The following is a 12245-nucleotide window of genomic DNA, read 5'->3' as shown; positions in this document are numbered from 1 at the left end:
TTATAGTTATTGTATATCTCTGAAAACGAAAATGTGTTTCAGGAATAGAATGACAGTTTTTCACATGTGTATGTGTTAACTGACTTAAAAACACAAGTGTATAATGATATAATTACTAATAATAACATTGCAACATCCTCAATACATACATACATACATACATACATACATACATACATAATCAGAATTCAGGTTCCTGGTGGCTCCCAGGGTTCAGAAGACGCTAGCTGCTGGGCGTTTTGCTATGGTGCCCCCTTCCTCTGGAATAACCTCCCAGCTGACATCAGACACTCTGGCTCTACTGATCATGCCCTTAAATCTAAACTCAGACATTTCTTTTTGACTCTGCTTTTTTTTTGGTCTGCGCTGGATCATTGCTCTCCTCTGTTGAACTCTCTCCCTATATCTGTATTTCTGTGGAATTCGATGCTTCTACATCTATGGTCTTTTCTTTGTCACTGCTAATCATCTTGTGTGGCCTGACCTCTTCCAGGTCACCATGGTGAAGAGGAGGTCAGGTGGCTCAGGTCATCACTTGGCGATGCTCAGTCGCCTCCTGGATCCACACACTCATACACATATTGTAATTTGTATCATATATTGAGTCAGTGCAACCTGTAAACTGTGATTTTGTTGTTATGTTCTGTACATGCGACATCTATTGCATGTCTGTCCATCCTGGGAGAGGGATCTTTCCTCAGCCGCTGCTATATTAAACATTAAAATTGAAGTCTGACATTTATTTACAGTGGACAACATTCAACTTATTTAAACAAAACACATACTCCCCCTCGGTTTTTTGCACTTACACTTACAAATGCAAGACAATGTGGGTCACTGTTATGCTCACGTTCTTTTAGGGACAATATTAAAATCAAAAATGCCGTTTTAACAATTTCAAGATGAATACTATTCTGGAATTTGACATATAATATCCAAAGACTGGTGTCACAGCCCAGAAAGGAGGTCGGGCTTCAGCTTTCAGAAAGAATATAAATTATACAACTACAAACTTTAAAATAATACAAGGCAACAATTGTGTGCATTTGTACTTTATTGTAATACAAAATAAGCATTCATTTACGATTTCTTTCAAAGATATTCAATTGTATCTATTGCATGGTCTGGACATTTTGTCTGACAAAATCTGACGCAAAAATAAACTCTGAATACAAAGCAAATGGTTTCAGAGGACCAGATACCTGTATTGTATATTGTTTTAATATATAAATACCCAGCTGGAAGAAAATGTGCAATTAATTCAATTGCACAGAATATTTACATAGTGCTCCATGCTTCTCACTTCTATCAGATGTTCCCGTATTAAAGTGCAATTTTCAAATCGGCAAGAAAATCAAATAATAAAAAATCACATACTAAAGTGAAACAGTGGGACTAAAGTTGGCGTCAGGTGTAATTGCACCAGTGTTGGTTAACTTTGCTCTGGCTCGGGCTGTCCAGAGTTTATCTTGAACAAAATGAACATGACAGGTTACGATGCAGTTATACATTTTTAGTCATACGTGCTGATAACCATCATAAAGTGCTCTAAATGGACTCTTCTACCTTTAGTCAGCACCCTAAATGAAGTGCACCATGCTATCCTCACATTCTTTTGGCACAGTGAGCTTGTAGTTATGGCAAACTAACTTATAATTCTCTCCATTATTGTTGTCCCAGTATTCAGCCCCTCCGACATTGTACCGGATGGCAAACTGCAAAACTGCTCCAGGCTGCAGGAACGGAGGAACGGGCAGGTGAAAACGGAAAGTGTCGCAGCTGAGTTGGCCCCCTCCTCCTTCCAAGGTCGTGGTGACGGTGGATACCCAAGAGGCTTTAGTTTCTGTGCAGCTCTTCCAGTCTGTAAATGAATACCGAGCTGTGACATCTTTCTCAAAGTCCAAATTGAGGACTTGGGTGATTCCAATGACACCCAGCTCAAAGCACAAGACTCTCTCCAGACACACTTTCTGCACTTGGACACGCTGCAGGAATCCTGGCTGGTCGCCCGGTTGTTGGGCAAAACTTGGCTTCAGGTACGGCAAGGATATTTCCAGATGTCTTCCATCTGCCAACTCGGCCCCCATCAACAATCTAAAGGTGACGTGATGTGGCACACACGGATCCTCTCCAGATTGGAAAAGCCTAATGTCTTCGAGGTCCACCCCCAAAGAGTCGACAAACCGCACGCCGACATTCCTGCATCGCTCCTTCTTCTCCGTGGTGGAGGGCAGAGAGTGTGACCGCTGCCGGATGATGGGTTTGGGAGGGGGCTCACAGGAGTGACTGCAGTGGAACTCGTGTGCCTTCGGCGGAGAGACTCGAGGGCTCGGGGGACGGATTGGAACCGGCTTTTTTGGTGCATTAGGTTTGTCTGCTCGAAGCATATCAGTCAGGTTGATAGTCATGCAGGGTCTTGAGACGCTGCTGGGCATCTGCTCCTCAGATCTTGTTGGCCGAATCTTCTCATGGCCTATAAACCACCCTCTGTCCATACTGTGTGAGATCTGTTGTCCTCACCTGTAAATATTTTAAAGGAGTTTTAATGCATTGGTGTTACATCACATCCATGCACAGACTGTGCTCCAACTAAAGACATACTGACAGCTGAAGCATTAGTGCACCCTTTTATATTTGAAGCGTGATATCCTGCTGCGAATCAGGCTCTGCTGGCGTAAATCTGACAACACATAAGCAGGAACCGAGTGGGCGTGTGCTCTGGGAGTACGTGCCTGAATGCATACAGCCCAAGCCACCCTCTCTCAACATTTGCAGCACGAATTATACTGCTTATATAATGGATTAATAAGACAAGACTTTGACTTCAGCTCACCAAATAGAGATATGACGCGTGAGCTACATCTAAAGCTGCACGATGAAGCCTAAGCTCGCTCCTCAGTGTGAATCAGTACTCATCGGAGCTGCGCGTTTTCCTGTGCGTCATGGAGTCTCCGCCATCGGACGCGATCACACAGCCTGATCTGCGACCGCCATCCACGGTCCCATCTCCCCGAATAACATGCATGTCTGCGGCGGGCTCTCGGTGGAGATCTGCGAAACATGCGCGCAGTTAACAGGAAGCTGCAAACGCAACCAGAATGTCACTGACGCTGCATGGGACACTGAGTGATTTAAGATGGACAATTGTGCTCGTTTCGATTCTTTCCAAACCATTACATCGAGCAGCGCCCACCGCTCGCCCGCTTGAATTATGCGTAATTTGTGAGTGGCGAGTAGACACGTCGGAGAGCGTTTCACTGTGTGGTTTTGAAAGAGCCATTAGTGTGCTTTCACTCCAAGTCCCATGATGCACCGCGCATGCTCACTCTCCGACACAAGCGCGGAGCCAGTCAGCGGCAGGTAAACAAACCTATCTGCCTGGGACGGCGAGCCAAACAAAGCGTATGCGCCGTGTGCCCCTGTGTTGCATTTTTAATGGCGAGGAAGATGACAGTCGGAAAAAAGATGCGTCTTCTGTCACCAAACCTGTAAAAAATATTCGCTACACCGTTATATGACGAGTGCGAGTCGACGGCCGCGGAGGAAGGACGAGCTTTTCAACCTGCAGCGGAGAGACGTCTGTCGACATCTGCGCATGATGCATTGCAGCACTTTTGAGAAAATGGGTGCTTTTAGTTTCATTCTCAGAATAGAGCGTCAGATCCGAGATGTCGGCTGGGTTCTTTAGCTACCGCATCGCTTGATTTTTATTTATTTTTCTGGTTTTGTTGTTGTGCTGGACTCGAAACAACATCCCCGCCTGGCGACCTGCATCATGGGGCCCATCATGCAGGAACGCACAGCATCCACGACACTGAAACGCGTCGTCTCCAAAGAGAAGATTCGGGTAAAGAACACTGAAAATACCGGACCGGTGACCAGGTAGGCCTCGTTTTAAACAGCGACACGTTTGAGTTGGACCTGTCGTGTTCTGTCTAAGACGTGGGTTTGAGGCGAGCCTGACGCGCCACTATCATGTTTCAACAGTTCAAAGAAAGGTAACAAGATGAAGAAAGCGCCGGGCCAGGTGAAAAATGGCCTCCCGGGACCAGGTCAGGATAAGGACACAGTGGCAGCAGTGCAGAGGGTGAGTGAATGGCATTCTGCTAGATCAGAGAGAGTTGGTGTTTGAGATGGTGTTGCTGCGTGTGATGTGGGCTGTGTGCGTAACAAGACTCAAAACAGTCTCCTCCATGTGTGTTTCACAGGGTGCACAGTCTAAAGCAGCCAGGGTCAAATCCTGCTCTGCGCGGAACACAAGCAAACTTTCCAGGTATGTGTGGAGAGGGCTTTACAGTCTTAACTGAATGTTTTGCCTCAGGTACAGTAAATCCCCCCCCAAATCCCCAACAGCTTTTCTCCTCATCACACTCATCTGTCCCTTCACAGCCCTGAAGACGAAGGAGATTCGAGACCTCAACTTCGCAAACACTTGTCTGTGCACAGGAAGGAGGAGAAGCGCGACAATCAGCGGCTGTCACCTTGCGGCAATGAGCTCCAAGCGAATCGCGGCGGGATGGGGAAAAACAGGCGAGCCCTCTCCCTGCCTCTCTCCCCAATATCAGGGCTACGACACATGCCAGCACACCCCCTCACACACTCCCCAGTTCCCACCCCGGAGGCACTACAGCAGCACTACAACCAGAAGGATGTCGACACCGACAGCGCCAGCGATCTGTCCGACTCCGAGAGGCTGCCCGTGTTGCCCTCTCCCTGCACCCCTTGCACCCCTCCTCATCTCAACCTCCGCGCCGAGGTCATCAACAGTAATGATTTTCCCCCGGACTTCCCGGGCCCCCGTGGGATTGTGGGTGACGAAGATGAAATTGAGAAACCCAGCTACAGTTACCAGGACTTCCTGCCTCCTCCCTTCAACAGCTGGAGCCTGAGACAGCTGGCAGTGTTCCTTCATACGGAGGGCCGTGGTGCTCCCCGACCCAAGCCTGTGGGGCCCCTAGAGAAGTACCTGGAGAGGTTGCTGCAGCTTGAGTGGCTCCAGATCCAAACAGTGCAAGCAGAGAGCAGCCGCCCGCCTGGGAGCCGCTCAAGGCCACAGGGATTCCCTTCTGCCACTACTGCTCACCCACCGAGGCCTCACACAGCTCCACCATCCCGACTCAACTCCCCGAAAGGGCTGCGGCACAGCCAGCGAGCCTTCCCATTCGCACCTGTCAACAACCCTCCATCACCTGCCTCAGCACAGCACCAGCACTCCCGCTTCCCAGTTTGCCCTCACTGTCACATTCGCTACCCGTTGTGCAACGGAAGCTGCTCTGCCTACGCTTACCAGCGCCACTCGCGCCTCAGCCCTTTGCTCGAGCGCAGAGCCAGACCTGGGGCTCCAGCGAAGAGAAGCAGCAGCGAGACCCGAGCAACCTCCACCGAAGGCCAGAGCCCGGGAGGACAAGGCGGCAACGGCGGCGGTGGAGGAGGAGCCCAAACCCCAGTTAGCCCCTCAGCTGGAAGGAGTCATCTCAGGCACATGCAGGCTGCAGGCAACGCCCGCAAGCAACCCCAGGAGTCTGGGACTAACCCGAACGGCAGAGGTCAGGTGAGGAAAAGCCGCGTCAGAGCTAACTCTGAGACAGATGTGAAGAAGGAGCCTGGTGGCAGCAAAGCAGCTGGTGCAGAGAAGCGTGTCTTTGCTGCAAGTAAGAGAGAGGCCGTCACCTCCAAGAGAGTGGAGAAGGACTGGCAGAGGACAGAGGCAGCAGGTCAGGCCTCTAAAACCGCTCTGAAAAGAGCTGCAAAAGAGCCGCAGCCTCCCTCCAAAGCACCGCTTAGCAGTAAGCAGAATGGCAAAACAAAAAATGTGCACTTTGTTGCAAAGTAAACCCTATAGACCTACAGTGCTTTATAGTGCTTTACTTGGTACAGGAGCTTGAACCTATGCTTGCTTTCTGTGTAATCTGTGTAATACTAACATGTTGTAACTGTTGTACAGCAGTCTAAATCAGTCCGTGGTGTACAGCCTTCAAAAGGTCAAAACTAACAAGCAGCTAGAGTAGAGACAAAACAGCAACGATTTCAAAACGTAGTATGACACATTAATAGAGCAGAGTTATACAGTATATACAGTACGTAGTGTATTTCATTCCAAATGTACAATGACAGAAGGCTCGTTATGACCCTAGTAGGATTATGAACACAGCTTCTATGTAAACTGAACTCTTGCACTGCACAGTTGTCTCTCAGTGTTCTACTAATGTTGAAATAGGCATAAAATAAGCATCTACTGTACTACTGGACAGCTTCTACCATCAATAATCCATAGTAAAGTTAAACACAGATCATTCCATTTTAGTCATCAGACACGACCATAGCCATTACTATTGGACTTTTTGATGTTGGAATGTATTTGTTTTCATGGCACTTCCTTTCCCCAATGTTTGCTTTCTGTCTTTTCTTTGGTGCCTCATCATATTATCAGACATAATGTTCAGTTGAAGCATCTTTTGCTGAAGACAGAAGGAGGTGCAATAAGTGGTGGTGTGCTGCAAAGTAATGTAATTTGTCTCGGATATACTTGTGCAATGGTATTACATTTTTGGTTACAAGGGCTTTTCATGTTTGAACAGCTTGAATTGTAGTCTATGATAATATATTGTATTTTGCCTAGAGCTGAGCTGTTTCCGTCACTGAAGACAGTGTAATGTTTGCTACGAATGTAAATGCATATTTTTCCAAATTTTCTATACCATAGTTATATTTATGAAAAAGGTGTTGTGGTCGACCCGTACTCATCCATCTCATTATTATGTTTACATCATCATGCACAAGTAGAAAAAATGTTTAGTAAACGAGCTGAATGTAACTTAATGTCTGCTGTGCTGTACTATTGGTCATTCCTGTGATTCAATGGAAGGTCAACATCCTAGTTGTCATGGTAATGTTATACATATCACCATCCTTCCACTGCATACTTGAAGTGTGTAGAACACTGTGTTTACATTAGTGTCTTATCTGTTTGTTGTGATCTACCATGTGCACTACATTCATGTAAATAATGTGATATGTATTCTGATTGCACCTCTTTACTCAATCTTCATGTCAAGTATCAAAGCCATAGATAAGGGGCCGGGAGGGGCGACGTTATTACAGATGTGTACATTATGTTGACACGCACGCAGAAAGATTGTGGTATGTATTTTCTCAATGTTGAATGCAAGTATTTGTAAGGCATAGAAATAAATGTTTTGCACTCAAAGGACATTGGTCCATTTGATGCCATTCTGTGGAGCACACGATCACATTATACACAGCTCATAACTGTCTTTATTACCGAGACACTGCTGAAATCCCAAACCTAAGCACATACACGCGTGGTCATTAATTATGCAAAGTACTGCACTTGTATGGAAAAACATTTGTAGACAAGTAAATATGCCTCAGATATCTGAAATTACAAGGTCTGCTGTAGTTTGAACGAGATGTAGATTTCATGAATTTGTATATTCAAATTTCAAACTAGGTGTTTTGAATTTAATCATATCGACACGGAGAGCTCAATTTGTATGATATATTACTGATGTCTTTCAGTTATTTGTGTTCCTTGGATCCTGTGCCAGACTTGTATCTGGTACTGTCATAGTGGAACATAAAAATGACGAGTGTCTTACATCCTCCTCTGGCCTGGAAATGGTTTGAGAAGCCTGCGAAGCTGGTTTTCTCTGTCATTCACACACCCTGCAGCAAAGAACAGGTACATATTTGCAGCAGTTATTAAGAGGTGAAAGATGAAGGCTTTTCCATATGAACAAATAGCACTGATTTAATCGCCCGATAAGTTTGGCAGATTTATCGGAAAAGATGTTAAGGTTACCTAAGTGTGTATTGGCAGTAAAGCATGTACTGCCAAATGTTTCTAGGTTTACATCCTCTCTATTGACAGGCCCATCGTTCCACATGAGATCATAGCCACCCACCCTTTTCTCCTTGCCAGTCAGCCTAATGAGAACAAAAACAGTGTGTTAGAATGCAGCACTGGTGTGACAGAAAGAGATAAGAGAAACCCATCCCATCATCTGTTGTACAGCATTCACCTTGGGTTCTAAAGGAATTGGTAGCCAGTTGTTTATTGTTGCTAGTCTTTTCGAAGGTGCTTCTCTCCCCATGTTTTTAACTTTCAAATGTGCCTTAACTCAGGCTAAAAAAGATGGATTACGTGTGAATATAAAAGAATGCATTGTCTGTAATGACTCGATGTACAGGGAGCCCTCACAGCTGTTGACAAAAAGGGAAGCCAAGTGATGACAACGAAGATTTCACCTTCCCTCCATATCAACCACGTTCAATGTGTCTTCCAGCAGCCGGCACTTCATTTCGTAATCCTCCTGACTGCTGGGTGTGTGTGACGGCGAGGCGTTCACCTCAATCAACCACCTGAAGAGAGATGGAGGATGAAGACATTCACCAAACATTTATTCAACCTTTTAAGCCGGCATTAGGCCAAACCACTAGTGGGAGCAAACAGAATAATAACGTCTGTTTGGTAGGCATGAGCAAGAGAATTAATGTGCGTATTTGACTGAGGCACCATGATTAGAGTGTGTCTGTGTTATTTACAGCGGGATTACAGCATCCCTGCTTTTTTTTCAGGAACCCTGTGGAGATTTATGAGGTGTTCATACTTGGCAATTTAAGGGAGCAGAACACTAGCAGATTTACTGCTTTGTTTTTAAGAATTCAGGAAGGGCAGTTGAATTTGTGCCATGTTTGCTTGTCTGTGCATGAGCTCTTCTTTATTTATAAGCATCCATGCCATTGTGCTTGTCTGGACATTTCAAGTGAAAGTGAGCGCGTCGACCGTACAATAACTTACGGTTTGAGGTTCTGATCCAGTAGAATGTCGTAACCATAGAGCTCAAAGCAGTGTTTGTCATTTATAATGAACTTTTGTACACTCTGAAGACTGCGGACAAATATGTTGTCCATGTCTTTGAACAGGGTTTCCACCGTCTCTCTGCCATGTTTTGCCGTCAGGTACCGTCGAAGCTGCTGCATCTGCCACTTACACCCCTATGTGGAGATGAAAAAACGAGGCAGGAGTAAAGAGGAGACTGAATTTGTCAAAGGGAATACATTTAAGAAAAACTGGCCAACTGATTAGTAGTGTTTGAGGTTCTTGAATTTCACACCTTTTCAGGATCATAGTCTGGCGCTGTTTTCTGAACAGCCACATTGGTGAGGTGCATGTCTGACAAGAGGCGCTAAGTAGAATTTGGGATCTTTAGTGATGTAATCATGCCTTCCACAGAGTTGTGCATGAACGCGACATAATTGGGAACAACCGCCCCAGAAATTGGGTCAAACCAGTCTATTTAAAACTAGCTTTGCCTGAATGTTTGAGACAAAGACTTAACTTGGTACAGGAAACTGGCACAACATCAGTATTAAAAATCAGACTATCACTTGATTGAGTCATCATCCAAATGAATAGAGATGGCAAGGAAAGGATACACTTGTCATCAATAGTGCTGAGGGAGAAGCGGGTGCTTGAGAAGCGGGCAAAGCCATCTCGGTACAGCCAGGCCTTCAAGGGGATATACTGAAACACACACACATAGACACCTGTACACACATTGACTGACACGTGCAGCAAAATTAACATTGCATATAAAATATTGTGATTTACATGGTGCAGTACATACGGATGTGACCAGCACATAGACCCTCAGATCAAATTTCCTGCCTGCGGGTACAAAAAGCATAAAAAGTACATGAGTAAGAAAGCTTTTATCTGTTCTCCAATCCTCTTGTTAACAATCTGTCCATTACTAGTTTATCAGTCGGCACATTTGATGATTTTTCTCCAAATTGGATTAACGATAAAAGTGCATTCTTCACTCAGCTTATTACCATTAATTAGGTAGGGGTTCTCTACGTAGCGTTGTGCCACATAGCTCTCCACTTGAGCTGCATCCTTCTGTTCCTCTGAGCGGGTGCCATCCTGAGTAAGAACAACGTGATCAATTTGAGTATGTGGATGTGTGTATCATTACATTACTCGATGGAATGAATATTACCTTCTTCCAATCCATGATGTCTTTCAGTTTCCTGAACAGGAAAATGCCTTTCCCTTGAGACTTTGCCACCTAAATAAACATACCAGTTAATTTTCATGACTTGCAATTCTGCCCTAATTTCAATTTCCGGGATTTATCCAAAAACTGGATTAAAGATCATTTCACTGCACTAGATGACATCTGCAGTGTACTTAAGCTAACCGGCTTCATGATCCAGGTGCTGCCAGGGCTTCTTTTGAACTCCTCTACAAAGAGATGATACTCGCTGGGCAGTGCGAAGGTGCAGGGAAAGAAATCACATTTGGATGCCTCCATGCGGCCTACATCCCTTTCAAGGTTTTTTCTGTGTCTCTTGAGGTTTTTCACCATGAGGTTTTTGCGAGTCAGCTGAAATGTAAAAAAAAAAACAGAATCACGGAAAGAAACTGCTTGACTTCTGACTTGAATTACATGTGATTTGTGCAGTTGAAATCTATATTCTCTACTCTAAAGGCATGCTAGACTGATGGTGCCTCACCTCATAATGGTTGCGAAAGTGGTTTATCCTCACATGTTCCTCCATGTAGGAGTGATCGAAATTCTCCCTAAGCCAGCCCACATCACACCAGTTGAAGTCCCATTCTCCATCACTGTGGAGGAAAAAAAGAGAAGATGCCAGATTTAAGCCACACATATGATGACGGGGAAGCTGATGTGACGATGACCAGACAGCCCTACTCACTCCTTCACTTCAACCCATCCTGGTCTTTGGCGCAGGACGTCCTGTATGGTGTTGATAAGGCCACATTTGTAACGCACACATCTGAGGAGAAATGGTAACATCGTTACTGTCTCAAGTACTTGTTCAGAACTGTTCATTTACATCAACACTCACCGCTCCTCAGTTTTGGGACAGTCATATGACCCTCTGTGTCCAGACGTCTGCAAATGGTTAAAGTTATCAAGTTAAAATTTAAGTTAGAAATTCCTCTACCAGCTAAATGACCCCCCACCACACTACCTAGCACCCAAACAGGTATGTTTAGACAGTCCTTAGTACAACTAGCCTATGTAGCTACTCCTCATTGTAAACTACGCAGCAGCTAACTAGCACATCTCACATCTGTTATCTTGTCAGTTTAAAGCATACATAAGACAACATTGCTCTCTACACAAACAGTGCTTTCTATTTACCTTAAACTTCGACATGGTGGCGCACACTATAATAGTTAACTATATTAAGATTATGTAAAGTGAGTAAAAAATAACACGCAGTTAGCGGTCAGCTAACGTTGTGTGACCACTGCTGCCATGGTAACCAAGTGACAAGGGGGAAACTTCCCTGTGCGCCCTCTGAGGCTTCCGTAGCTCTTGAAAACATTAAATAGTGAGCCTTAATTAAATCACCAAAGGTACAGGTGACCTAAACTGGCAGGCTAGTCTAATATTCATATTACAAAAAAAGAATTCAAGAAAGCATATTATTCAAGAACAGGCCGACCGATGAAATATACACGTTTTTATCATACTTATTTATTATTATTATTATTATTATTATTATTATTATTTTTAAAAAAGTGATGAAAGATGTATCACACATGTACTGTTAATGTCGCATGTCAGTTTTACGATAACATGCCAGCACCCTGCATGACAATGATTGGCCTTATTTTCCTCCATCCTCCACATGTTTATTTTATTTAAACAGAGTTGAACCTACCTTGAGATAAAGCATTTAGTCTCACTTACTTTGTGTTACATTGCATTATCAAAGGTTTGAGTTTACAGTGTCTAATGGCATTAATCGAAACCTTATTTTATATTCAAGTAAAGCAAAAGTGCACACCTATCATCTATTCCAAGCTTTACTGTAAAGTCACCACTTGGTGGCGCCAAAACCTCAGCTAACTGAGTAAAATGGTTCCACTACTTGTAGCATGTAAGGCGATATGTTGATTCATTCAGTTTCCTTTAGACTTTTCCTTTTAGACATTTCCTGATCATCAGATTAAAGACGCATTTACCAGATACTTATGTAAACCTTTTAGCATTTTGGATAACATGGTTTAGTTTAGATAAAGCTGATTGTTTAAGTCAAAACTAGATCGGTCTAACCAGATGTCAGTCTGTTAAAATTCTGTACATGCTTCAGTATTCTGCTTAACCAAAAGAAGATGACAGGATTGTGAAAGAAAAACAGTCTGGAGCAGGGAGAGCTACGTCACACTTGACCTTCGACCT

At 44.3% G+C, this 12245-nt stretch overlaps 3 protein-coding genes across 6 annotated transcripts; 1 reads left to right on the top strand and 2 right to left on the bottom strand.

Annotated features, from left to right (window-relative positions):
- Positions 1 to 1018: 1018 nt before the first annotated feature.
- ppp1r3da (protein phosphatase 1, regulatory subunit 3Da) lies at positions 1019 to 2973 on the bottom strand. Its single transcript, XM_037102666.1, has 2 exons — positions 2834 to 2973; positions 1019 to 2520 (listed from the first exon to the last, which is right to left on the bottom strand). Exon 2 carries the CDS (start codon positions 2493 to 2495, stop codon positions 1581 to 1583), a length of 915 nt encoding a protein of 304 aa, XP_036958561.1. The 5' UTR covers positions 2496 to 2520; positions 2834 to 2973; the 3' UTR covers positions 1019 to 1580.
- ttll9 (tubulin tyrosine ligase-like family, member 9) lies at positions 2381 to 11345 on the bottom strand. Of its 4 annotated transcripts, XM_037102663.1 has the most exons (15): positions 11199 to 11345; positions 10900 to 10946; positions 10747 to 10827; positions 10543 to 10654; positions 10227 to 10412; positions 10026 to 10094; positions 9859 to 9949; positions 9635 to 9691; positions 9460 to 9570; positions 9138 to 9196; positions 8822 to 9018; positions 8269 to 8382; positions 7823 to 7947; positions 7620 to 7686; positions 2381 to 2520 (listed from the first exon to the last, which is right to left on the bottom strand). In XM_037102663.1, the coding sequence occupies exons 1-15, from the start codon at positions 11211 to 11213 to the stop codon at positions 2517 to 2519; spliced, it is 1335 nt and encodes a 444-aa protein (XP_036958558.1). In that variant the 5' UTR covers positions 11214 to 11345; the 3' UTR covers positions 2381 to 2516. The 4 variants fall into 4 exon arrangements, with proteins under 4 accessions (XP_036958558.1, XP_036958557.1, XP_036958559.1 ...); XM_037102662.1 differs by lacking the exon at positions 2381 to 2520 and having other exon boundaries at positions 7505 to 7686; XM_037102664.1 differs by lacking the exon at positions 2381 to 2520 and having other exon boundaries at positions 7505 to 7686; positions 9460 to 9547; positions 9651 to 9691.
- fam217b (family with sequence similarity 217 member B) lies at positions 3741 to 7207 on the top strand. Its single transcript, XM_037102659.1, has 4 exons — positions 3741 to 3882; positions 3988 to 4087; positions 4209 to 4273; positions 4390 to 7207. Exons 1-4 carry the CDS (start codon positions 3776 to 3778, stop codon positions 5831 to 5833), a joined length of 1716 nt encoding a protein of 571 aa, XP_036958554.1. The 5' UTR covers positions 3741 to 3775; the 3' UTR covers positions 5834 to 7207.
- Positions 11346 to 12245: the final 900 nt, after the last annotated feature.

This window comes from Acanthopagrus latus, chromosome 7 (genome assembly GCF_904848185.1).
Source record: "Acanthopagrus latus isolate v.2019 chromosome 7, fAcaLat1.1, whole genome shotgun sequence".
Lineage (NCBI taxonomy): Eukaryota > Metazoa > Chordata > Actinopteri > Spariformes > Sparidae > Acanthopagrus > Acanthopagrus latus.
The sequence above is the reverse complement of the archived record's forward strand: the minus strand, read 5'-3'. Positions and strand labels throughout refer to the sequence as shown.

Bases quoted from the DNA above. Each gene is read 5' to 3' on its own strand.
- fam217b (XM_037102659.1), top strand. From the start codon at position 3,776: ATGGGGCCCATCATGCAGGAACGCACAGCATCCACGACACTGAAACGC. The intron at 3,883-3,987 runs GTAGGCCTCGTT...ATGTTTCAACAG, and splicing joins AATACCGGACCGGTGACCAG to TTCAAAGAAAGGTAACAAGA. The intron at 4,088-4,208 runs GTGAGTGAATGG...TGTGTTTCACAG, and splicing joins CAGTGGCAGCAGTGCAGAGG to GGTGCACAGTCTAAAGCAGC.
- ppp1r3da (XM_037102666.1), bottom strand. From the start codon at position 2,495: ATGGACAGAGGGTGGTTTATAGGCCATGAGAAGATTCGGCCAACAAGA.
- ttll9 (XM_037102663.1), bottom strand. The intron at 10,413-10,542 runs GTGAGGCACCAT...TTTACATTTCAG, and splicing joins ACTTTCGCAACCATTATGAG to CTGACTCGCAAAAACCTCAT. The intron at 9,019-9,137 runs GTGTGAAATTCA...ATCTCCACATAG, and splicing joins CAGACTATGATCCTGAAAAG to GGGTGTAAGTGGCAGATGCA.